Source organism: Pristiophorus japonicus, chromosome X (genome assembly GCF_044704955.1).
Source record: "Pristiophorus japonicus isolate sPriJap1 chromosome X, sPriJap1.hap1, whole genome shotgun sequence".
NCBI classification, from domain to species: domain Eukaryota; kingdom Metazoa; phylum Chordata; class Chondrichthyes; family Pristiophoridae; genus Pristiophorus; species Pristiophorus japonicus.
Window position 1 is genome coordinate 14,832,302 of NC_092010.1, and position 25,749 is coordinate 14,858,050.

The 25,749-nt window shown below is 54.5% G+C and overlaps 1 protein-coding gene across 1 annotated transcript in view; it reads left to right on the forward strand.

The window, feature by feature from the left end:
- The first annotated feature begins 10,668 nt into the window (after nucleotides 1–10,668).
- Nucleotides 10,669–25,749, forward strand: part of hat1 (histone acetyltransferase 1) — a 42,552-nt gene continuing 27,471 nt past the window's right edge. The window contains exons 1-3 of the mRNA XM_070869394.1: nucleotides 10,669–10,759; nucleotides 24,010–24,081; nucleotides 24,426–24,501. Of these exons, the coding sequence (XP_070725495.1) occupies nucleotides 10,753–10,759; nucleotides 24,010–24,081; nucleotides 24,426–24,501 (155 nt within the window). The 5' untranslated portion in view covers nucleotides 10,669–10,752. The remainder of the gene's footprint in view (nucleotides 10,760–24,009; nucleotides 24,082–24,425; nucleotides 24,502–25,749) is intronic.

Here is a 25,749-nt window from a genome sequence, read left to right on the forward strand (position 1 = left end):
AGTGAGTGGGGAGGGGTCTGAGTGAGTGGAGAGGGGGTCTGAGTGAGTGGAGAGGGGCTCACTGAGTGGGGAGGGGGTCTGAGTGAGTGGGGAGGGGCTCACTGAGTGGGGAGGGGGTCTGAGTGAGTGGAGAGGGGCTCACTGAGTGGGGAGGGGGTCTGAGTGAGTGGGGAGGGGCTCACTGAGTGGGGAGGGGGTCTGAGTGAGTGGAGAGGGGCTCACTGAGTGGGGAGGGTGTCTGAGTGAGTGGGGAGGGGTTCTGAGTGAGTGGGGAGGGGGTCTGAGTGAGTGGGGAGGCGCTCACTGAGTGGGGAGGGGGTCTGAGTGAGTGGAGAGGGGCTCACTGAGTGGGGAGGGTGTCTGAGTCAGTGGGGAGGGGGTCTGAGTGAGTGGAGAGGGTTGTCTGAGTGGGGAGGGGGTCTGAGTGAGTGGGGAGGGGGTCTGAGTGAGTGGAGAGGGGCTCACTGAGTGGGGAGGGGGACTGAGTGAGTGGGGAGGGGGGTCTGAGTGAGTGGGGAGGGGGTCTGAGTGAGTGGAGAGGGGGTCTGAGTGAGTGGAGAGGTGCTCACTGAGTGGGGAGGGGGTCTGAGTGAGTGGGGAGGGGGTCTTAGTGAGTGGAGAGGGGCTCACTGAGTGGGGAGGGGGTCTGAGTGAGTGGGGAGGGGGGTCTGAGTGAGAGGGGAGGGGGTCTGAGTGAGTGGAGAGGGGCTCACTGAGTGGGGAGTGGGTCTGAGTGAGTGGGGAGGGGGTCTGAGTGAGTGGGGAGGGGGTCTGAGTGAGTGGGGAGGGGCTCACTGAGTGGGGAGGGGGTCTGAGTGAGTGGAGAGGGGCTCACTGATTGGGGAGGGGGGTCTGAGTGAGTGGAGAGGGGGCTCACTGAGTGGGGAGGTGGTCTGAGTGAGTGGGGAGGGGCTCAGTGAGTGGAGAGGGGTTCTGAGTGAGTGGAGAGGGGTTCACTAAGTGGGGAGGGGGTCTGAGTGAGTGGAGAGGGGCTCACTGAGTGGGGAGGGGGGTCTGAGTGAGTGGAGAGGGGCTCACTGAGTGGGGAGGGGGGTCTGAGTGAGTGGAGAGGGGCTCACTGAGTGGGGAGGGGGTCTGAGTGAGTGGGGAGGGGCTCACTGAGTGGGGAGGGGGTCTGAGTGAGTGGGGAGGGGGGTCTGAGTGAGTGGGGAGGGGCTCACTGAGTGGGGAGGGTGTCTGAGTGAGTGGAGAGGGGCTCACTGATTGGGGAGGGGGTCTGAGTGAGTGGAGAGGGGCTCACTGTGTGGGGAGGGGGGTCTGAGTGAGTGGAGAGGGGCTCACTGAGTGGGGAGGGGGTCTGAGTGAGTGGAGAGGGGCTCACTGAGTGGGGAGGGGGTCTGAGTGAGTGGAGAGGGGCTCACTGAGTGGGGAGGGGGTCTGAGTGAGTGGAGAGGGGGCTCACTGAGTGGGGAGGGGGTGTGAGTGAGTGGGGAGGGGGTCTGAGTGAGTGGGGAGGGGCTCACTGAGTGGGGAGGGGGTCTGAGTGAGTGGAGAGGGGCTCACTGAGTGGGGAGGGGCTCACTGAGTGGGGAGGGGGTGTCAGTGAGTGGAGACGGGCTCACTGAGTGGGGAGGGGGTCTGAGTGAGTGGGGAGGGGGGTCTGAGTGAGTGGGGAGGGGGTCTGAGTGAGTGGGGAGGGGGTCTGAGTGAGTGGTGAGGGGGTCTGAGTGAGTGGGGAGGGGGTCTGATTGAGTGTAGAGGGGCTCACTGAGTGGGGAGGGGGTCTGAGTGAGTGGGGAGGGGTCTGAGTGAGTGGAGAGGGGGTCTGAGTGAGTGGAGAGGGGCTCACTGAGTGGGGAGGGGGTCTGAGTGAGTGGGGAGGGGCTCACTGAGTGGGGAGGGGGTCTGAGTGAGTGGGGAGGGGGGTCTGAGTGAGTGGGGAGGGGGGTCTGAGTGAGTGGTGAGGGGGTCTGAGTGAGTGGGGAGGGGGTCTGATTGAGTGTAGAGGGGCTCACTGAGTGGGGAGGGGGTCTGAGTGAGTGGGGAGGGGTCTGAGTGAGTGGAGAGGGGGTCTGAGTGAGTGGAGAGGGCTCACTGAGTGGGGAGGGGGTCTGAGTGAGTGGGGAGGGGCTCACTGAGTGGGGAGGGGGTCTGAGTGAGTGGAGAGGGGCTCACTGATTGGGGAGGGGGGTCTGAGTGAGTGGAGAGGGGGCTCACTGAGTGGGGAGGTGGTCTGAGTGAGTGGGGAGGGGCTCAGTGAGTGGAGAGGGGTTCTGAGTGAGTGGAGAGGGGTTCACTAAGTGGGGAGGGGGTCTGAGTGAGTGGAGAGGGGCTCACTGAGTGGGGAGGGGGGTCTGAGTGAGTGGAGAGGGGCTCACTGAGTGGGGAGGGGGGTCTGAGTGAGTGGAGAGGGGCTCACTGAGTGGGGAGGGGGTCTGAGTGAGTGGGGAGGGGCTCACTGAGTGGGGAGGGGGTCTGAGTGAGTGGGGAGGGGGGTCTGAGTGAGTGGGGAGGGGCTCACTGAGTGGGGAGGGTGTCTGAGTGAGTGGAGAGGGGCTCACTGATTGGGGAGGGGGTCTGAGTGAGTGGAGAGGGGCTCACTGTGTGGGGAGGGGGGTCTGAGTGAGTGGAGAGGGGCTCACTGAGTGGGGAGGGGGTCTGAGTGAGTGGAGAGGGGGCTCACTGAGTGGGGAGGGGGTCTGAGTGAGTGGAGAGGGGCTCACTGAGTGGGGAGGGGGTCTGAGTGAGTGGAGAGGGGGCTCACTGAGTGGGGAGGGGGTGTGAGTGAGTGGGGAGGGGGTCTGAGTGAGTGGGGAGGGGCTCACTGAGTGGGGAGGGGGTCTGAGTGAGTGGAGAGGGGCTCACTGAGTGGGGAGGGGCTCACTGAGTGGGGAGGGGGTGTCAGTGAGTGGAGACGGGCTCACTGAGTGGGGAGGGGGTCTGAGTGAGTGGGGAGGGGGGTCTGAGTGAGTGGGGAGGGGGTCTGAGTGAGTGGGGAGGGGGGTCTGAGTGAGTGGGGAGGGGGTCTGAGTGAGTGGAGAGGGGGTCTGAGTGAGTGGAGAGGGGCTCACTGAGTGAGGAGGGGGTCTGAGTGAGTGGGGAGGGTGTCTGAGTGAGTGGGGAGGGGGGTCTGAGTGAGTGGGGAGGGGGTCTGAGTGAGTGGAGAGGGGCTCACTGAGTGGGGAGGGGGGTCTGAGTGAGTGGAGAGGGGGCTCACTGAGTGGGGAGGTGGTCTGAGTGAGTGGGGAGGGGCTCACTGAGTGGGGAGGGGGTCTGAGTGAGTGGGGAGGGGGCTCACTGAGTGGAGAGGGGTTCTGAGTGAGTGGAGAGGGGTTCACTGAGTGGGGAGGGGGTCTGACTGAGTGGAGAGGGGCTCACTGAGTGGGGAGGGGGGTCTGAGTGAGTGGAGAGGGGCTCACTGAGTGGGGAGGGGAGTCTGAGTGAGTGCAGAGTGGCTCACTGAGTGGGGAGGGGGTCTGAGTGAGTGGGGAGGGGCTCACTGAGTGGGGAGGGGGTCTGAGTGAATGGGGAGGGAGGTCTGAGTGAGTGGGGAGGGGCTCACTGAGTGGGGAGGGGGTCTGAGTGAGTGGAGAGGGGCTCACTGAGTGGGGAGGGGGCTGAGTGAGTGGAGAGGGGCTCACTGAGTGGGGAGGGGGTCTGAGTGAGTGAAGAGGGGGCTCACTGAGTGGGAGAGGGGGTCTGAGTGAGTGGAGAGGGGCTCACTGAGTGGGGAGGGGGTCTGAGTGAGTGGAGAGGGGGCTCACCTGAGTGGGAGGGGGTCTGAGTGAGTGGACAGGGGCTCACTGAGTGGGGAGGGGGTGTGAGTGAGTGGGGAGGGGCTCACTGAGTGGGGAGGGTGTCTGAGTGAGTGGGGAGGGGCTCACTGAGTGGGGAGGGGGTCTGAGTGAGTGGGAGGGGCTCACTGAGTGGGGAGGGGGTCTGAGTGAGTGGAGAGGGGCTCACTGAGTGGGGAGGGGCTCACTGAGTGGGTAGGGGGTGTGAGTGAGTGGGGAGGGGCTCACTGAGTGGGGAGGGGGTCTGAGTGAGTGGAGAGGGGGCTCACTGAGTGGGGAGGGGGTCTGAGTGAGTGGGGAGGGGGTCTGAGTGAGTGGGGAGGGGGTCTGAGTGAGTGGAGAGGGGCTCACTGAGTGGGGAGGGGGGTCTGAGTGAGTGGGGAGGGGGGTCTGAGTGAGTGGGGAGGGTTGTCTGAGTGAGTGGAGAGGGGGTCGGAGTGAGTGGAGAGGGGCTCACTGAGTGGGGAGGGGGTCTGAGTGAGTGGGGAGGGGGTCTGAGTGAGTGGAGAGGGGCTCACTGAGTGGGGAGGGGGTCTGAGTGAGTGGGGAGGGTGTCTTAGTGAGTGGAGAGGGGCTCACTGAGTGGGGAGGGGGTCTGAGTGAGTGGGGAGGGGGGTCTGAGTGAGTGGGGAGGGGGTCTGAGTGAGTGGAGAGGGGCTCACTGAGTGGGGAGGGGGTCTGAGTGAGTGGAGAGGGGCTCACTGAGTGGCGAGGGGGGTCTGAGTGAGTGGAGAGGGGGCTCACTGAGTGGGGAGGTAGTCTGAGTGAGTGGGGAGGGGCTCACTGAGTGGAGAGGGGTTCTGAGTGAGTGGAGAGGGGTTCACTGAGTGGGGAGGGGGTCTGAGTGAGTGGAGAGGGGCTCACTGAGTGGGGAGGGGGGTCTGAGTGAGTGGAGAGGGGCTCACTGAGTGGGGAGGGGGGTCTGAGTGAGTGGAGAGGGGCTCACTGAGTGGGGAGGGGGTCTGAGTGAGTGGACAGGGGCTCACTGAGTGGGGAGGGGGTCTGAGTGAGTGGGGAGGGGCTCACTGAGTGGGGAGGGGGTCTGAGTGAGTGGAGAGGGGCTCACTGAGTGGGGGAGGGGGTCTGAGTGAGTGGACAGGGGCTCACTGAGTGGGGAGGGGGTCTGAGTGAGTGGAGAGGGGCTCACTGAGTGGGGAGGGGTTCACTGAGTGGGTAGCGGGTGTGAGTGAGTGGAGAGGGGCTCACTGAGTGGGGAGGGGGTCTGAGTGAGTGGAGAGGGGCTCACTGAGTGGGGAGGGGGTCTGAGTGAGTGGGGAGGGGCTCACTGAGTGGGGAGGGGGTCTGAGTGAGTGGAGAGGGGCTCACTGAGTGGGGAGGGGCTCACTGAGTGGGGAGGGGCTCACTGAGTGGGGAGGGGGTCTTAGTGAGTGGGGAGGGGCTCACTGAGTGGGGAGGGGGGTCTGAGTGAGTGGGGAGGGGGTTCTGAGTGAGTGGGGAGGGGGTCTGAGTGAGTGGGGAGGGGGTCTGAGTTTGTGGGGAGGGGCTCACTGAGTGGGGAGGGGATCTGAGTGAGTGGGGAGGGGTTTCTGAGTGAGTGGGGAGGGGGTCTGAGTGAGTGGGGAGGGGTTCTGAGTGAGTGGGGAGGGGGTCTGAGTGAGTGGGGAGGGGCTCACTGAGTGGGGAGGGGGTCTGAGTGAGTGGAGAGGGGCTCACTGAGTGGGGAGGGGGATCTGAGTGAGTGGAAAGGGGCTCACTGAGTGGGGAGGGGTGTCTGAGTGAGTGGAGAGGGGGCTCACTGAGTGGGGAGGTGGTCTGAGTGAGTGGGGAGGGGCTCACTGAGTGGGGAGGGGGTCTGAGTGAGTGGGGAGGGGCTCACTGAGTGGAGAGGGGTTCTGAGTGAGTGGAGAGGGGTTCACTGAGTGGGGAGGGGGTCTGAGTGAGTGGAGAGGGGCTCACTGAGTGAGGAGGTGGGTCTGAGTGAGTGGAGAGGGGCTCACTGAGTGGGGAGGGGGGTCTGAGTGAGTGGAGAGGGGCTCACTGAGTGGGGAGGGGGTCTGAGTGAGTGGGGAGGGGCTCACTGAGTGGGGAGGGGGTCTGAGTGAGTGGGGAGGGGGGTCTGAGTGAGTGGAGAGGGGCTCACTGAGTGGGGAGGGGGTCTGAGTTAGTGGAGAGGGGCTCACTGAGTGGGGAGGGGGTCTGAGTGAGTGGAGAGGGGCTCACTGAGTGGGGAGGGGGTCGGAGTGAGTGGAGAGGGGGCTCACTGCGTGGGGAGGGGGTCTGAGTGAGTGGAGAGGTGCTCACTGAGTGGGGAGGGGGTCTGAGTGAGTGGAGAGGGGGCTCACTGAGTGGGGAGGGGGTCTGAGTGAGTGGACAGGGGCTCACTGAGTGGGGAGGGGGTCTGAGTGAGTGGGGAGGGGCTCACTGAGTGGGGAGGGGGTCTGAGTGAGTGGAGAGGGGCTCACTGAGAGGGGAAGGGCTCACTGAGTGGGTAGGGGGTGTGAGTGAGTGGGGAGGGGCTCACTGAGTGGGGAGGGGGTCTGAGTGAGTGGAGAGGGCCTCACTGAGTGGGGAGGGGGTCTGAGTGAGTGGGGAGGGGGTCTAAGTGAGTGGGGAGGGGGTCTGAGTGAGTGGAGAGGGGCTCACTGAGTGGGGAGGGGTCTGAGTGAGTGGAGAGGGGCTCACTGAGTGGGGAGGGGGTCTGAGTGAGTGGGGAGGCGGTCTGAGTGAGTGGGGAGGGGGTCTGAGTGAGTGGAGATGGGGTCAGAGGGAGTGGAGAGGGGGTCTGAGTGAGTGGAGAGGGGCTCACTGAGTGGGGAGGGGGTCTGAGTGAGTGGGGAGGGGGTCTGAGTGAGTGGAGAAGGGGTCTGAGTGAGTGGAGAGGTGCTCACTGAGTGGGGAGGGGGTCTGAGTGTGTGGGGAGGGGGTCTGAGTGAGTGGGGAGGGGTCTGAGTGAGTGGAGAGGGGGTCTGAGTGAGTGGAGAGGGGCTCACTGAGTGGGGAGGGGGTCTGAGTGAGTGGGGAGGGGCTCACTGAGTGGGGAGGGGGTCTGAGTGAGTGGAGAGGGGCTCACTGAGTGGGGAGGGGGTCTGAGTGAGTGGGGAGGGGCTCACTGAGTGGGGAGGGGGTCTGAGTGAGTGGAGAGGGGCTCACTGAGTGGGGAGGGTGTCTGAGTGAGTGGGGAGGGGTTCTGAGTGAGTGGGGAGGGGGTCTGAGTGAGTGGGGAGGGGCTCACTGAGTGGGGAGGGCGTCTGAGTGAGTGGGGAGGCGCTCACTGAGTGGGGAGGGGGTCTGAGTGAGTGGGGAGGGGCTCACTGAGTGGGGAGGGGGTCTGAGTGAGTGGGGAGGGGGTCTGAGTGAGTGGAGAGGGGCTCACTGAGTGGGGAGGGGGTCTGAGTGAGTGGGGAGGGGGTCTGAGTGAGTGGAGAGGGGCTCACTGAGTAGGGAGGGGGTCTGAGTGAGTGGGGAGGGGCACACTGAGTGGGGAGGGGGTCTGAGTGAGTGGGGAGGGGCTCACTGAGTGGGGAGGGGGTCTGAGTGAGTGGAGAGGGGATCACTGAGTGGGGAGGGGGTCTGAGTGAGTGGGGAGGGGCTCACTGAGTGGGGAGGGGGTCTGAGTGAGTGGGGAGGGGCTCACTGAGTGGGGAGGGTGTCTGAGTGAGTGGGGAGGGGCTCACTGAGTGGGGAGGGGGTCTGAGTGAGTGGAGAGGGGATCACTGAGTGGGGAGGGGGTCTGAGTGAGTGGAGAGGGGATCACTGAGTGGGGAGGGGGTCTGAGTGAGTGGAGAGGGGCTCACTGAATGGGGAGGGGGGTCTGAGTGAGTGGGGAGGGGCTCACTGAGTGGGGATGGGGTCTGAGTGAGTGGGGAGGGGCTCACTGAGTGGGGAGGGGGTCTGAGTGAGTGGAGAGGGGCTCACTGAGTGGGGAGGGGGTCTGAGTGAGTGGGGAGGGGCTCACTGAGTGGGGAGGGGGTCTGAGTGAGTGGAGAGGGGCTCACTGAGTGGGGAGGGTGTCTGAGTGAGTGGGGAGGGGTTCTGAGTGAGTGGGGAGGGGGTCTGAGTGAGTGGGGAGGGGCTCACTGAGTGGGGAGGGGGTCTGAGTGAGTGGGGAGGCGCTCACTGAGTGGGGAGGGGGTCTGAGTGAGTGGGGAGGGGCTCACTGAGTGGGGAGGGGGTCTGAGTGAGTGGGGAGGGGGTCTGAGTGAGTGGAGAGGGGCTCACTGAGTGGGGAGGGGGTCTGAGTGAGTGGGGAGGGGGTCTGAGTGAGTGGAGAGGGGCTCACTGAGTGGGGAGGGGGTCTGAGTGAGTGGGGAGGGGCTCACTGAGTGGGGAGGGGGTCTGAGTGAGTGGGGAGGGGCTCACTGAGTGGGGAGGGGGTTTGAGTGAGTGGAGAGGGGATCACTGAGTGGGGAGGGGGTCTGAGTGAGTGGGGAGGGGCTCACTGAGTGGGGAGGGGGTCTGAGTGAGTGGGGAGGGGCTCACTGAGTGGGGAGGGGGTCTGAGTGAGTGGAGAGGGGCTCAGTGAGTGGGGAGGGGGGTCTGAGTGAGTGGAGAGGGGCTCACTGAGTGGGGAGGGGGTCTGAGTGAGTGGAGAGCGGCTCACTGAGTGGGGAGGTGGTCTGAGTGAGTGGGGAGGGGCTCACTGAGTGGGGAGGGGGTCTGAGTGAGTGGGGAGGGGCTCACTGAGTGGAGAGGGGTTCTGAGTGAGTGGAGAGGGGTTCACTGAGTGGGGAGGGAGTCTGAGTGAGTGGAGAGGGGCTCACTGAGTGGGGAGGAGGGTCTGAGTGAGTGGAGAGGGGCTCACTGAGTGGGGAGGGGGGTCTGAGTGAGTGGAGAGGGGCTCACTGAGTGGGGAGGGGGTCTGAGTGAGTGGAGAGGGCATCACTGAGTGGGGAGGGGGTCTGAGTGAGTGGGGAGGGGGTCTAAGTGAGTGGGGAGGGGGTCTGAGTGAGGGGAGAGGGGCTCACTGAGTGGGGAGGGGGGTCTGAGTGAGTGGAGAGGGCCTCACTGAGTGGGGAGGGGGTCTGAGTGAGTGGGGAGGTGGTCTAAGTGAGTGGGGAGGGGGGTCTGAGTGAGTGGAGAGGGGCTCACTGAGTGGGGAGGGGGTCTGAGTGAGTGGAGAGGGGCTCACTGAGCGGGGAGGGGGTCTGAGTGAGTGGAGAGGGGATCACTGAGTGGGGAGGGGGTCTGAGTGAGTGGGGAGGGGCTCACTGAGTGGGGAGGGGGGTCTGAGTGAGTGGAGAGGGGCTCACTGAGTGGGGAGGGGGGGCCTGAGTGAGTGGGGAGGGGGTCTGAGTGAGTGGAGAGGGGCTCACTGAGTGGGGAGGGGGTCTGAGTGAGTGGAGAGTGGCTCACTGAGTGGGGAGGGGGTCTGAGTGAGTGGGGAGGGGCTCACTGAGTGGGGAGGGGGGTCTGAGTGAGTGGGGAGGGGGTCTGAGTGAGTGGGGAGGGGGTCTGAGTGAGTGGAGAGGGGCTCACTGAGTGGGGAGGGGGGTCTGAGTGAGTGGAGAGGGGCTCACTGAGTGGGGAGGGGGGGTCTGAGTGAGTGGGGAGGGGGTCTGAGTGAGTGGGGAGAGGGTCTGAGTGAGTGGAGAGGGGCTCACTGAGTGGGGAGGGGGTCTGAGTGAGTGGAGAGTGGCTCACTGAGTGGGGAGGGGGTCTGAGTGAGTGGGGAGGGGCTCACTGAGTGGGGAGGGGGGTCTGAGTGAGTGGAGAGGGGCTCACTGAGTGGGGAGGGGGGTCTGAGTGAGTGGGGAGGGGCTCACTGAGTGGGGAGGGGGTCTGAGTGAGTGGAGAGGGGCTCACTGAGTGGGGAGGGGGGTCTGAGTGAGTGGAGAGGGGCTCACTGAGTGGGGAGGGGGGTCTGAGTGAGTGGAGAGGGGCTCACTGAGTGGGGAGGGGGTCTGAGTGAGTGGAGAGGGGCTCACTGAGTGGGGAGGGGGTCTGAGTGAGTGGGGAGGGGGTCTGAGTGAGTGGGGAGGGGATCACTGAGTGGGGAGGGGGTCTGAGTGAGTGGGGAGGGGCTCACTGAGTGGGGAGGGGGTCTGAGTGAGTGGGGAGGGGCTCACTGATTGGAGAGGGGTTCTGAGTGAGTGGAGAGGGGCTCACTGAGTGGGGAGGGGGTCTGAGTGAGTGGAGAGGGGCTCACTGAGTGGGGAGGGGGTCTGAGTGAGTGGAGAGGGGCTCACTGAGTGGGGAGGGGGTCTGAGTGAGTGGAGAGGGGCTCACTGAGTGGGGAGGGGGTCTGAGTGAGTGGAGAGGGGCTCACTGAGTGGGGAGGGGGTCTGAGTGAGTGGAGAGGGGCTCACTGAGTGGGGAGGGGGTCTGAGTGAGTGGGGAGGGGGTCTGAGTGAGTGGGGAGGGGATCACTGAGTGGGGAGGGGGTCTGAGTGAGTGGGGAGGGGCTCACTGAGTGGGGAGGGGGTCTGAGTGAGTGGAGAGGGGCTCAGTGAGTGGGGAGGGGGTCTGAGTGAGTGGAGAGGGGCTCACTGAGTGGGGAGGGGGTCTGAGTGAGTGGAGAGGGGCTCACTGAGTGGGGAGGGGGGTCTGAGTGAGTGGAGAGGGGCTCAGTGAGTGGGGAGGGGGGTCTGAGTGAGTGGGGAGGGGCTCACTGAGTGGGGAGGGGGGTCTGAGTGAGTGGAGAGGGGCTCACTGAGTGGGGAGGGGGGTCTGAGTGAGTGGGGAGGGAGTCTGAGTGAGTGGAGAGGGGATCACTGAGTGGGGAGGGGGGTCTGAGTGAGTGGAGAGGGGCTCACTGAGTGGGGAGGGGGGTCTGAGTGAGTGGGGAGGGAGTCTGAGTGAGTGGAGAGGGGATCACTGAGTGGGGAGGGGGGTCTGAGTGAGTGGAGAGGGGCTCACTGAGTGGGGAGGGGGTCGGAGTGAGTCGGGAGGGGCGGGCCCAGTGAGCGAGCTTGATTTGCATCGATTGTTCCCGCGCCTGACCGTCGCCGGTCACGTGGTGCGCGGGCAGGCCGCAGTAATCGAGCGGGAGCGGCGGTTGTGCGCTCGGCTGTCAGCCTGTGTGTGCTGGGCGGCCGAGATGGCGGGTGAGTAGACGGGTCACTGCGGTTCAGTTGTGGGGTGCGGGGGAGCGGAGACACCGCTGCCGCGGACGGGTGCATGGATCGCTGGCGGGGAGACAGCGGCGGAGTTGGCGGGCTCCGCCGCTGGTCTGGTGGCTGGGGGCCCGGGAGACGCCGCGTGTTGAGCCCGGGGGCGCTGCCGGCTTCCCCTGCCCGAGTCACAGCAAGTTTCTCGGGCTGTTTCGGCTTGAGAACACGTCAGTGCTTTCTGAAGTGCACCGTGTGGCCGGGGATCTTGCTCTCGGTCCTGTCTTGCTTCCTGTGCTGCCACATTTCAATGTTTAAAGTTCACCTCCCCATTTGAAAAAGAACTTTCATTTCTATAGCGCCTTTCCGGACGTCCCAAAGCGCTTTGCAGCCCATGAGGAGCTTTGCAATCGCACAGCAAGATCCTACAAACGACACACTTTTAATGACCAGATATATATATTTTTTCATTATGTTGGTTGAGGGATAAATATTGTCCCTCAAATGTCGCTGTTTGCGGCAGCGTCCTGTAAAAGTACGCCGTTATATTGCCTCCGATAGGCCCCGCAAGTTCGGGCGTTCCGCATGCGCGAAATCCGAAACTTGCGATCTGTCATGGCATCCAAACCGCCTGAAAGGTGAGTGTTGTTGGCGCAAAGTTGGGTTATTTGCCCAGTGACTGATCAGCAATTGCCCACGCAACTGTTACGGCAGGTAACAGCAGACATCGGGCCTGCTTGCATCAACATAAAGAAAGACTTGCATTTATATAGCGCCTTTCACGACCACCGGACATCTCAAACGCTTCACGGCCAAATGAAGTACTTTTGGAGTGTAGTCACTGTTATAATGTGGGAAATGCAACAGCCAATTTGCGCACAGCAAGCTCCCACACACAGCAATGTGATATAACAGTATACAAAAGGCTTAACTGAAACATTTCAAAATCCAAAATTATGCGCATACACTTTAAATTAGTTTTATACAAATATTTTTCAATGTTTTTTTTGTTGAGGTTGGTGCAATGAAGGGACTTATGAATACAATTGAAATTCAGTCCATTTTTATTTATTAGAATTGTGTAAATTGTATAATTTGGGGATTCCCTTCATAAATGATTGAAATGGAATTCTCCTTAGTCATTGGAGGACCAAGCCCGCGTGATCCCAGGTACACTTCGAAACCACTGGTGTCCCTCGGGTCAGTGGACTGTTACGATGTCCTCCGCCGCGAGGTCTGACATCACAACTCTTCACAGACTGGGCATCGGGAGGTAATTTAATAAATGTTTCGCGGGTCAGAAGTGTACTCCAACCAAAATTTCTAGGCCATAGTCTAAGACACTGGGGATAACTCTCGTGCTCTTCAAGAAGAATTCTCTACCCCAAAGGGCTGTGGATGCTGAATCGTTGTGTATTCAAGGCTGAGAGAGATTTTCGACTAGGGGAATCAAGATACGGAGATCGGGCAGGAAAGTGGAGTTAAGGTGCAAGATCAGCTGTGACCGTATTGAATGGTGGAGCAGGCTCAAGGGGCCGTATGCCCTACTGCTCCTAATGATTTTGTTCAGACACAAACCCAATCGGGCAAATGGCTCCTGCCTGTGTGGTGGTGTCTATGAATAGTGCCATGGGATCTAGAACATACAGAATTGACAGGCAGGAAAAGATCAGCTGATGCATCAAGCCTACCCCTCCCTATGATGACGGGAGGGGTAGGCTTGAGGGATAAATATTGGCCCCAGGACACCGGAGACAACTCCCCTGCTCCTCTTCTGAATAGTGCCATGGGATCTTTTACATCCACCTGAGGGGTAAAATGGGTCCTCGGTTTAACGTGTCATCTGAAAGATGGCACCTCCGATAGTGCAGCACTCCCTCAGTACAGCACTGGAGTGTCAGCCTGAATTTTGTGCTCAAGTCCCTGGAGTGGGGCTTGAACCCACAACCTGATTTAGAGGAGAGTGTGCTATCCATTGAGCCACAGTGACACAGTCATACTTGCAGAATCAAAACCAGACTCTCCTATCAACATCCTTGGGCATGTCCTGTCCCATTGGCAGGACAGACCCACCAGAGTTGGATGGGAGCATGACAGCACCGATAAGAGTGCCCACCACACAGTCCTCGCTGAAACCAAGGCTCGTCTTCACATTGAGGACACCCTCCATTATGTTTGTGGCACTACCACCGTGCTAAATGGGAGAGATTCAGAACAGATCTAGCAGCTCAAAACTGGGCATCCATGAGGCACTGTGGGCCATCAGCAGCAGCAGAATTGTACTCCACCACAATCTGTAACCTCATGGCCCGGACATCATCATAGGCAGTCCCTCGAAGCGAGGATGACTTGCTTCCACAAAAAAAGGGATGAGTTCATAGGTGTTTCAATGAAGGACCTAATATTCCAGGTCCCGAACTACATGTTGAAGGGTGGAAGATGCCTGTGTGTGGATTTTTTAACGTGAGGTGGCCGTTGCACACCAGCCACCACACGGGCTTGACAGAGCGAGGTCTTGGTCCAGTGGTAAGGGTTAACCAAGACGACTGGAGACCTGCTCTGCTGCACGGACCTAGTACGCGCACATATCGCAGTGTGGGCTGGCCTCCCCTGGCCCCGGTCACTTCCATCTACAAACTCTTGCCGCTCCTTCACCCCTCCTGCTGTGCCTGCCCGCACTGCAATCAGCAACCTGGCTTCGCAGCCAGTATGTCCATCACCAGGAAGCCAGGGGACCAATCCTGGTTCAATGAGGAATGTAGAAGAACATGCCAGGAGCAGCACCTAAATGAGGTGCCAACCTGGGGAAGCTACAGCACAGGACTGCATGCAGCAATGTGATAATGACCAGGTAAACTGTTTTAGCGATATTGATTGAGGGATACATATTGGCCAGGACACTGGGAATAACTCCCCTGCTCTGCTTCAAAATAGTGCCATGGGATCTTTTATGTCCACCTGAGAGCAGACGGGGCCTCGGTTTAACGTCTTGTCTGAAAGACTGCACCTCCGACAGTGCGGCGCTGGAGTGTCAGCCTAGATTTTTGTGCTTAAGTCTCTGGAATGGAACTTGAACCCACAACCTTCTGACTCAGACAAGAGTGCTACCACGCATGACGCTGACTATTGGTTATTAATGGTTATTAGTGGACTAATAACTGTTAATGTGATTATTTTGCCAGTGTGATTAATTTACAATTGCAGCACATACAAAGTCCAGGATGGAAAAGGCTACTCAGCCACCAAGCTTGTCCTGGTAGAAATCCCCCCAGCCCAGCCTGACATTTGACTTGCCCAGCCTGTCACCTGTGTTGGCCAAATATAATGTGGCTTCAGGCCTCACATTGGGCACACATACACACACATCAATCTAATTGTTATTTAGGAGTAGATCCAAATATTGCAGCAAAGCATGCAACATTGACCACAACAGCATGAGCACATGGCTATGAGGCAACTGTTAACTGACAGGATCCATAGCTTATCTTTATGCTGGGAGCAGAGCCAAATGATGTTGCTTTCTTTCTGTGGACGATTCACCGTAGCTGCCAGCCTTGGTGTAGAGTAGACCCTCTACTTTTACTCACCTGTGTTACATGAGTCTCGGCATGTCTCGCCAGCTGTATTCCCCTTTTGTTCCCACACTCTTTGGGACATCACTGGGAACCTAGCAGCACCTGAGCATGATCCCTAATTATGTCTCTCTTTGGCACCGGCTAGTCTTGTCTTCCTTTCCACCTTGCTACGCTAGCTTCACCTTGATTTAACACTGTGCACTGCTGTGTCAAGTCAACACAGATTTACCTGCACACCTGACCATCCTTATCTCTCTATTGCGTAAGATGATCATCTGTTCGAGTGATTTCCCCTTCACACACAGTCGCAGCATTACTTAGCTGTTTTAAGAAACCGTGGTTTGCCGATAATATTATGCTTAACGGCCAAAAGCTGAGAATTGACACTAACCCATAACAAATCATTGGCAGTATTTTGTTTACAAATCTATTAAATCACTCCAGCTTAGCTGCAGAGATCTCTGCTGCTGCTCTGACGAACCCTTTTCGCAGCAGTCCATTATATTCATCCAGTGTGATCCCCAACATCTGTGTATGTTTTTCTCTGGTAAGAGTGTTACCAACTCGGTCATGCTGGTGTAGTGAGCAAGGTATATATGCCTTTTATATAACCGATTTATATAACATTTTTAAAAATCTTGTCTGCACTTCCTGTCAACATTTTTCCATTGTATAAATTTCTGTGTCCATACTTGTGTAAGTTTGTGCCCCTGTAAACTTGTCACGCTTTCATGACGCCCTCCTGCTCCTCAATCCTCCCCCCTCCCTCTGGTGCTATGCTGCTGTCACTGGCAGGAGGGTGTCATTACAGCACAATGCTTACCTAAACAGCTTCCATCATAAATATGGATATAGGAATATATAATGGGAATATAACCATATGTATCAAATATCTGACTTTAAAATGGAGACTGAATTAACATCTGCATGCTCTGGGCCAATTATCTCCTGACCGTTAACCTCTGTCCATGTGAAGGCAACGTTTGGTCTTAACTGCTACGCCACATGAGATTGATTCTAACTTTGAATATATTTTAATTCTAGCTTCCATTTTTCTTGCAATTCACAAATGTTATTGCATGTAAACTGTTGGATCTATGAAAGAATGCTGAGTGTGTCTCTGCATTTCTCTCTGTCCATGCCTCTCTTTCTCCCATTTATTCTTGGGATGTGGGTTAGTGAAACATTTGTTTTTATACGTACAATAATCGCACAGTTATGGTTATTTTTCTGGCACTGGTCCACAAATGACCGATTTGTTTAATTCAATTTCACAATGTGATATGTTGGTACAGTAACAGAACTGTGTGCGTGTGTCTGAGTTGCATGAGACTTTTTTCTTGCCTTTCTCTCTATTTGCCCCCCCCCCCCCCCCCACCAAAGCTCCTTCAACATTGATTTCTATGTCGTTGTAAGCTGAGTGCAATAGGTGCAAAGTGTAAATGATCCTATGGAAGGATCCTTGTTTGAAAGTTCAACCTTTCCTGTATTTGGCTGATGCGTTGTTTCTGGTTTGTTTTGATGTCTCCATGGTCACCTGCAGCTCTTGACAATGGAAGTCAGAATTGGGAACCAGTCAGGTTGGGGGGAATGACCCAATTAGGCATGGTACAATAGGCCTAGGTTAAAGTTATTCTACTTCACTTAATGAGTCACCGAAACATTGTAGGAAATGTGTGACAGGACAGAGCACGCTGTATGCAAGATTGGAATATAACCAGCCCATGTCTCATAAAGAAAGCAAGACTTGCATTTATACTGCGCCTTTCATGACCACCGGACGTCTCAAAGTGCTTTACAGCCATTGAAGTACCTTTAGAGTGTAGTCACTGTTGTAGTGTGGGAACCGCGGCAGCCAACTTGCGCACAGCAAGCTCCCACAAACAGCAATGTGATAACCAGATAATCTATTTTTGTTATGTTAATTGGGGGATAAATATTGGCCAAGACATTCCCCTGCTCTTCTTCGAAATAGTGCCATGGGATCTTTTACATCCACCCGAGAGGGCAGACGGGGCCTCGGTTTAACGTCTCATCTGAAAGATGGCACCTCCGACAGTGCAGCGCTCCCTCAGCACTGCTCTGGGAGTGTCAGTCTAGATTTATGTGCTCAAGTCCCTGGAGTGGGACTTGAACCCACAACCTTCTGACTCAGAGGCCAGTGTGCTGCCCACTGAGCCACAGCTGACACTGTGGTGTGTACTCATGGTCCAAATGGAGATATTTGGACCATGGCCTTATAAGGTCCTTATTTTAATTTCGTTGCGCTGTCCTTGTTTTTATTACAATATACTTCAATTTTATATTATTTATATAGTCAAATAACAAAAGTTAAAAGCAACCTTTCAGTTGCAGTAATCAGCCCTTGTAACTGGCTAGACTTCACAGGTGATCATCCCAGGAATGCCCCTCCAGTCATGTGCCAGAATAGGGAAGAACAAGACGGTTCGAGAAATCAATGCATGGCTGAACATGTGGTGTCCGGAAGTGGGATTTCACTTTGGGCATTGGCACCAGCTCTGGGACAGATGGGAGCTATTCTGCAAGTACAGGCTACATCCGAACAGGCAGAGTGCAAATGCAGTGGCAAAATGGGGAAGTGACTGGATATTTAAACCAGGAAAAAGAGGGTGCTGAGAAAATAAAACCAACCAGGAACTGAGAAATAGATGAGGGTAACATTTGTGCGGATAACAATTAAGCGAAAGGGATATGGAGCAGAGGAATAAAACCAAATTGACTAGTTATAAAGGGTGGGGGGGTTGGGGAGACTGAAGGAAGCAACAACAACTTGCATTTATAAAGCACCTTTAATGTAGTGAAACGTCCCAAAGTGCTTTACTGGAGTGTTATCAAACAAAATAGGACAAGTGACCAAAAGCTTGGTCAAAGAAGGAGGTTATAAGGAGTGTCTCCAAGAAGGAGAGAGAGGGGTTTAAGGAAGGAATTAAGAGTTTGGGGACTAGCTGAAGGCACTGACGCCAATGGTGGGGGCAATTAAAATCAGGGATGCGCAGGAGGCCAGAATCGGAGGAGCGCAGAGATCTCGGGGTGGTGGGGAGAGAGTTGGGGAGGGGGGGGGGTGAGTGAGTGGAGAGCTGGGGGTGGGGGGGGGGAGGGAGTGAGTGGAGAGCTGGGGGGGGGGAGGGAGTGAGTGGAGAGCTGGGGGGGGGGGGGGAAGTGAGTGGAGAGCTGGGGGGGGGGAGGGAGTGAGTGGAGAGCTGGGGGGGGGGGGGAGGGAGTGAGTGGAGAGCTGGGGGGGGGGGGGAGGGAGTGAGTGGAGAGCTGGGGGGGGGGGGGGAGGGAGTGAGTGGAGAGCTGGGGGGGGGGGGGGAGGGAGTGAGTGGAGAGCTGGGGGGGTGGGTGAGTGGAGAGTTTGGGGGGGGGGTGAGTGGAGAGCTTTGGGGGGGAGTGGAGAGCTTTGGGGGGGAGTGGAGAGCTTTGGGGGGGAGTGAATGGAGAGCTTTGGGGGGGGGGGTGAGTGGAGAGCTTGGGGGGGGGTGAGTGGAGAGCTGGGGGGGAGTGGGTGAGTGGAGAGCTGGGGGGGAGTGGGTGAGTGGAGAGCTGGGGGGGGGGGGCGGGTGAGTGGAGAGCTGGGGGGGGGGGCGGGTGAGTGGAGAGCTGGGGGGGTGGGTGAGTGGAGAGCTGGGGGGGAGTGGGTGAGTGGAGAGCTGGGGGGGAGTGGGTGAGTGGAGAGCTGGGGGGGAGTGGGTGAGTGGAGAGCTGGGGGGGAGTGGGTGAGTGGAGAGCTGGGGGGGTGGGTGAGTGGAGAGCTGGGGAGGGGAGGGGAGGGGTAGGGTAGTGCAGTGCAGAGCGGGGGAAGGGTGAGGCCATAGAGGAATTTGAACTGGGGGAATTGGAAGCAATTAATTTACCGGAAGAACTAGACTTAAAGCATTAACAGAAACCTGACTGTAAACTGGTGGAGAGGAGAAAATAAACATATTGGGATGTAATATATAGAGGGACAGTACAGATAAGAAAAGAGTTGGGACGGCAGTATTGGTTACTGGGAATACAAGGGCTGCAGAGAGGATCGATGTAGACAAGGAAGGGGGCATATCTGGTTGGAGCTCAAGGATTAAAAGGGATTTGTTACATTAGTAGGGGTGTATTACAGACCTCCAATTGTGGAAAGGAAATTGAGGAGGAAATCTTCAGTCAGATTAAAGAGCTGAGTAGGAATAACAAAATTATTATTTTGAGATTTTAATCATCCACTTTATGATTGGGACAATAACAAAGAGATTTGAATTCCTGCAATGTGTCTGGGACTCCTTCCTCGAGCAGTGATGTTGCTGGATCTGGTTCTGAGTAATGAAACCGATGAGTTAAATGTGGGTGAGTACCTCAAATAGTGAGCACAGTATGATGGGGCTTAAGATCCAACAAAAATGAATAGTCATTATAAAACCTAGACCATTAGATTGGATTCGGGCAGATTCTGGAGAGGTGAGGAACTTGCTCGCTGAGGGGATGTGGGCTGGAGCAACAGTGGGATATTCTTTTTTTTAAAAAAAAGATGGCAAAGGTAGAGGCTAAGTATATTCCACTAACAAAGAAGGAAGCTACTAGTTTTAGGATGCTGTGGATAAATAGAGGGTAGAAACTAAATTAAAATGAAAGATGAGGTCCGAGTGGATACTAAAATCATTTTTTTTAAACTAAAGGAGAATATGGAAAAAATCAAGAAGTTAAGTGTATGGAAAGCTAAGGGGAGTATGAGGAGGAGCAAAACTGAGAAACATTAAAAGGAACAGTAATATATTTTATTAGCGCATCAGTAAAATGAGAATTGTTAAAAGCGAGGCGAGACCCCTGAGAGGAGAGGATCGGCAATTTGTAAATGATCAGAAAATGGCGGAGTTATTTAATCTATACTTTACTTTGATCTTTCTCTCTCTTTGGAGAGGAAGTGACTCCTGAAGTGGTTGAGAGCGAGGTGGTGGTGGTGGATAAAAGGGACATTTTGGCCAAAGGAAGACGAAGCAGCAGGGTGTGATGGGACACCACGGATCCTGAAAGAGGAAATCAGCGAGGCCTGAGGTGATGCTTCAGGGCTGTACTGAGTGAGGGTGGGTGACGTAGAACTGGAGAGTGGCCAATGCAAGACCCATTTTTAAAAAAGGGAAGAGTTAATCGGCTAATCGGCCTGTTTAACATCTGTGGTAGGGAAAGTTTTAGTCTTTTTAAGGATGACATTTCCAGGTATCTAGATAAAGAGAAAATAGTTAGAAGTAACCAGCACAGAATTCAAAAGGGACGATCGGGTTTAACAAACCTCATTGAATTCTTTCGGGAGGTAACCAGCATGGTGGATGGGGTAATGCAGTGGATGTAGTGTATATGAACTTGAGGCTGGACAGCAAATTGGATTTAAAACTGATGAGAAGGGAGAGTAGGAATTAAGGGCAGTTTTTCAGTGTGGTTAGAAATGGGCTGTGGTGTTCCACAGGGTTCAGTTCTGGGACCACTTCTGTACACTACAGTGATTTCAATATAGGCCTAAGAGAGAGTGGTGTCAAAATAGGAGGTACAGTTCATTCTTTAGAAAACTGCAACGGTATATTGATAAGATGGTGGAATGGGCAAAAAGTGTTAGATGGAATTCAATATCAGTAAGTGAGGTGACACATTTTGGCTCAAAAAAAGGCAGGAAGTATGCTCAGTTCTGTGGGGTTTTGGGGGGGACAGCTTCACAGGACATTAAAGACAGAACCTCTGCTTGATTAAGCTGATTTCTTTTTAAAGCTCATGGAATACTAGGTTTTATCACAAAGTATAGAATATAAAAACCAAGAGGTAATGATAAGCCTGTATAAAACCTTAGCTCGACCTCAGTTCGAGTAGTGTGTGTAGTATCGGGCTCCACACTGGAGGAGCAATATTGAGGCTTCAGAAAGAGTATAGTGCAGATTCACTCGCATACTCCTGGTATGTGGAAATGCAAATATGAAGAAAAACTTGAAATATGTAGTTTTTTTGTTAGAACAATGGAAATGATGGGGTGATATAATAGAAGTGTTTAAAATTATGACCTGATGGATAGAAACAGAGTGTTTCCAGTAGTTGAGGGGTTGAGAACAAGAGGTCCTAGATATAAGATTTAGAACAGAGGAGGGAGAAACGTCTTCACACAGAGAGCTGTAGGGGTGTGGAATTCACTCCCAGGGTTCGTGGCTAAGGCAGAAATGATGTCAACATTCAAGATTAGATTGGACAGGTGGATGAAAGGCTATGGGAACAGGTGAGCAAATGTGATTAGGAATATTTACTCGCGTGAAGGCTCAACGCTGACACAGACTAGTTGGGCCGACTGGCCTGTTTCTGTGTTGTAACCTCTATTTCTATGAAATCAAAATGCCGTGTCACATCAGAAACACAAAACCTCGTCTGTTCAGCCTCACTGCAGTCACGTCAGGTGGGGAAAGCAACTTGGAGTCTCAAGTTCATCCTTGATCAAGGGGGTCCTTTAAGTTTAAATATTGAGAACAAGTTGCCAATCTACAAACATCTTTCAAATGGGTCAGTAACGTCTATCCAGATGTCCAGGTTGGCTCTCCATACATCTAGTACATATACTAAGATATCCCTTGCCCTTTACCCCTCTCGGTTCCAACAGTTCTTATGCTACATTAGTTTTTCTAGTTGGAAGATATACTGAAGTCCTTTCCAGAATTCTGAATTGCACAAATTTGATTTAACTCTGTCTACATAACAGCCACAGCACTTCAACGGTAATTCATTATGAAGTGCTTTGATAAGGTAGAAGGTAAATGCAAGAGTCGTTTATTACCAGTCGATCTCCTGTGGCATTTACATATGGGGAGTCGACACCACGTGTAGTCTTCAGGGTTAGAGGGGCAGGAGACTTGGACTTGGGTGTGCAGATGTAACTTAGTCCCCATCTTGAAGTCGGGCATTCTGTCCTTATTTTAATTTATATTCCTGGGATAGGGGGATTGTCCTATGAGGAGAGATTGAGTAGACTGGGCCTATATTCTCGAGTTTAGAAGAATTAGAGGTGATCGCATTGAAACATACAGCATTCTTACAAGGTTTGACAGGGTAGATGCAGGGAGGATGTTTCCCCGGGCTGGGGAGTCTAGAACCAGGGGTCACAGTCTCAGAATAAGGGGTCGGCCATTTAGGACTGAGATGAGGAGAAACCTCTTCACTCAGAGGGTCGTGAATCTCTGGAATTCTCTACCCCAGAGGGCTGAGATCGATTAGATTTCTGGATACTAAGGGAATCAAGGGAAGGAGGAGGGAGGAAGCGAAGTAGCACTGGCTCAGCTCAGGCCCACTGCTGAAGGGCAACGTTTGCCTGAGATGACTGGATTGGGTGAACCAGGGCTGTAGTTGGGGGACAGAAATGGAAGATGCCAGCAATATGCCGCGGGTTGAGCGGGGAGCAGTGCAGACCTGTGGTATCTTGAGTCGGCAGAAACGTTTCATAAACGTGCTCCTCGATAACGCCCATTGGGCAGAGTGGAACTGCACACTCGAGGCAGGCTTTTAAAGGGGAGTTGCACAGCATCGTTGGTGGTTTTGTGATTCCGATGGGGTTTTTAATCATTGCATGGGGGAAGGTATAACAGATGTAGTGTTTCAAAATGGTTTGTCCTGTCTCCTGTATTCAAACGTCCGATGATGACGGTATCAATATTAATTGAGTCCACGTCTGGTGATTCTCTCCTGACGTAGGATTTTTCTCCGATATTAAACAGAGGGTCTGCCCCCTCGGGTGGATGTAAAAGATCCCATGGCATTGTTTTGAAGAGCAAAGGAGTTCTTCCCCCGGTGTCCTGGTCAACAACAATCCCCCAATCACACAAAAAAAATACCTGGCTATGTATCTGTTAAGTTTATGGGAGCTTGCTGTGCGCAAATTGGCTGCTGCGTTTCCAACATTACAACAGTGACTACACTCCAAAAGCACTTCATTGGCTGTAAAGCGCTTTGGGACGTCCGGAGGACATGAAAGGGGCTATAGAAATGCAGTGTGGTTGGTTTGGTTTTACAGACCCGCTGTTTATAGTGAGCCGCTTGGTGGCGATGTGCTTTGCTCACTGTGGAAATGTTTGGGCTGGAGTCCTTGAGTACCTGACCTGACTCACGCGTCCTTGTTTTCTCCGCTGAATGTCATCAACCAAGTGACACCTGAGCAAAAAAAAATAATTCCGTGAAGGGCTGAATATTCGTTGGGCTAATAGTTCTGGCTAGATCCGAGGCATTTGTAAGCATGCATTTGGAGTTCACTTATAACTACAGTGCAGACTGCATGGTCTTGACTCCACCCACTCTTAACTAATAATGAAACACCTTCCTGAGCTGTGAGTAGTGCTGCAGGGAGATGGCAGCAGACGGATGGCGAACCTGAGTGGCTCCTCCAGCTGCCTGCATTTTGTGGAGTAATTGTTGATAGAAATGTGTTAATTGAGCACTAATTCAGCAAGCTCATTCCTGGTGCATGCTGGGACTGTGTGTTCAAATAGCACCCACCTCCAGTCTGTGATTATTAATCAATTCATTGTAATGAGCAGAACATTTTGTGCTTTCTTGAAATCGGGACCATAAAAATGGAAAACAGCTGCGGTTGGGAAAGGGGTGGGGGTACATGGAGCGTGGGGGCCTGTTGTTTCAAAACGTGCCATTGGCAGTTTGTGTCCCATTCTTTCTGGGTTCAAGTCCCACTCCAGGAACTTGAGCACATAACTCGAGGTTGACACTCCAGTGCAGTGCTGAGGGAGCGCCGCACTGTCGGAGGCGCCGTCTTTCGGATGAGACGTTAAACCGAGGCTCCATCCGCTTTCTCAGGTGGACGTAAAAGATCACATGGCACTATTTCGAAGAAGAGCAGGGGAGTTATCCCCGGTGTCCTGGGCCAATGTTTATCCCTCAATCAACATAACAAAAACATGATCTGGTCATTATCACATTGCTGTATGTGGGAGCTTGCTGTGCATAAGTTGCCTGCTGCATTTCCCACATTGCAACAGTGACTACACTCCAAAAGCACTTCATTGGCTGTAAAGTGCTTTGAGACGTCCAGTGGTTGTGTAAGGCGCTATATAAATCCAAGTCTTTCTTTCCCCACCAAGGGTGTTAGACCCTGCTCTCCCTCTTGCCCCTACCCTGCCCCCAGGATACTCCCAGATCCCAGCAACCCCCAGTGCCCCAAACTACCTCCTGAGTCTTGCTGGACACTCCGGATCTCCTCAGACTTCCTACCTTCTCCCTCCCCACTCCTAGATCCTGCAATCCTCTCTGTGCTCACAATCCCTGAGACCACACTCCCAGTGCGTTCCTAGTCCTACAATCGCCCCCCATGCTTCTAAATCGTGAGAACTTCTTCCCCCAATGCCACTAGGTTCCAGGACCTGGACCCCTCAGAACCTCCTCCCAGTCCCTGGGAGCCCATCCCGGTGTACCACTCGACAATGGGACCCCACCCTCGTGCTCCCAGACACTAGGGCCGCCCCTGATGCTGATGTCAGTGCCCCGGTAATGCCACTGAGCATAACCTCTGACAGAAGGTGGTTTGGTGTGTGTGTGCATGTATAAAATGTAGTTTTGATCGGGACTGCTTGCACTTTATCAAATGACACTGATTATCTAGATCAGATGTTTCATTGCTAATTTTTTTAATGTCTGATTTATTTTTCATAGATCTTTTGAACCTGGAAAAGAAGTTAGCAGAATATAAGTGTGACACCAACAAGGCTATTCGGCTGAAGTTAGGTAAGTGCTTCAAGTTGTAACTTGCACACTGCTCCCTTTGCATGCTTGAGGCAGCAGGGGAGAAGGGGTTAATGCTACTAGCTTCCAGCAGTGCTATCCGTGGCAAATTGATAACTGAAATGGGGTAAAAATGTTGCTGTGGTGCTGGTAAGTAGTTTGAAGCTTTTTGGTACGAGCGAGCCAATGTAAAATCCTCCTCTGGGTAGTACATTCCATTTGTGATGTAATACGATTTCTCTACATATTGAACTGCTAATGTAACCATTGGGTAGTAATGAATTTGTGTCGGCCATTTCTTTCTCCAAAGCGGAGAGTCAGCATGATGTGTTTTTTCATATTAACAGTTCGCTTCGCTGAAGACCTGGAGGATGAGACCACGAGCTTCAATCCATTATACAGTCACCAAGTGTTTGGAGATGAGTATGTGATTTGTGTTCATTCAGTTGCATTGAATCCTGGCAACAGGGTTTCTATGTCTAATATACAACCTGTTGCAAGATTTCAGTGTTTTTATTTGGTTTCTGTTTTCATTCTGTGTTCTACAATTGGCTGTTTATGATTGCTTTGTGTTCTTTCGTGGTTCTAGTTTGGCAGGTTTAGCATAGTGGGTAGCACTCTCACCTCCCGAGTCAGAGGCTGTGGGTTCAAGTCCCATTCCAGAGACTTGAGCACTAAAATCTAGGCTGACACTCCAGTGCAATACTGAGGGAGGGAGTGCTGTGCTGTCTTTCAGATGCAACATTAAACCGAGGGCCCGTCTGCCCTCTCAGGATTACGTAAAAGATTCCATGGCACTATTTTGAAGAAGAGCAGGGGAGTTCTCCCCGGTGTCCCGGCCAATATTTATCCTTCAACCAATACCTAAAATAGATTATCTGGTCATTTATCTCGTTACTTTTTAATGGGACCATGCTGTGCGCAAATTACAACATTAACTGCACTTCAAAAGTATTTCATTGGCTGTGAAGCGCTTTAGGACGTCCTGAGGTCATGAAAGGCGCTATATAAATGCAAGTCTTGCATTAACTCATTTTCTCTCTCTCTCACCCTCGTGTATCTAACCACTGATTTGATTAGTGAATGGTTTCGAGCGGTGCAATTAACGCTGGACGATCTGTAAACCGACTCTCCTCAAAGCTGGGAGCAAACTAATCTGGTACATTTGTAGTTTTTTCATCAACCAACAAGGTGGTTTGCTCGCTGAAATTCAGAATGTCTGGACAAGTAGCACAACAAAACCACGGCAAATGAGGAAGGAAATGTGTTCAGTGCTCAAAATGCCAAGGATTCCCCACAATTATATTCGGCTTTGGCTAAAACAGCACCTGCTCATAAAGCCTACTTTAATCATTTGAGAGGCTTCCATGTGTCTCACTGCTTTTTCAAGTGAGCAGTGTTGCTCTCATTTAGCATGCAGTTATGCTAGCTTGCCATTCCCAGCAAACCCTATACACAAGAATAGAAGAATTAGGAGCAGGAGTCGGCCACATGGCCCCTCGAGCCTGCTCCGCCATTCAATGGGATCGTGGCTGATTGTCAACCTCAACTCCGCTTCCCTGCCCGATCCCCATATCCCTAGATTCCCCTAGTGTCCAAACCTTTATCGATCTCCGTCTTGAATATACTGAACAACTCAGCATCCACAGCCCTCTGGGGTAGAGAATTCCA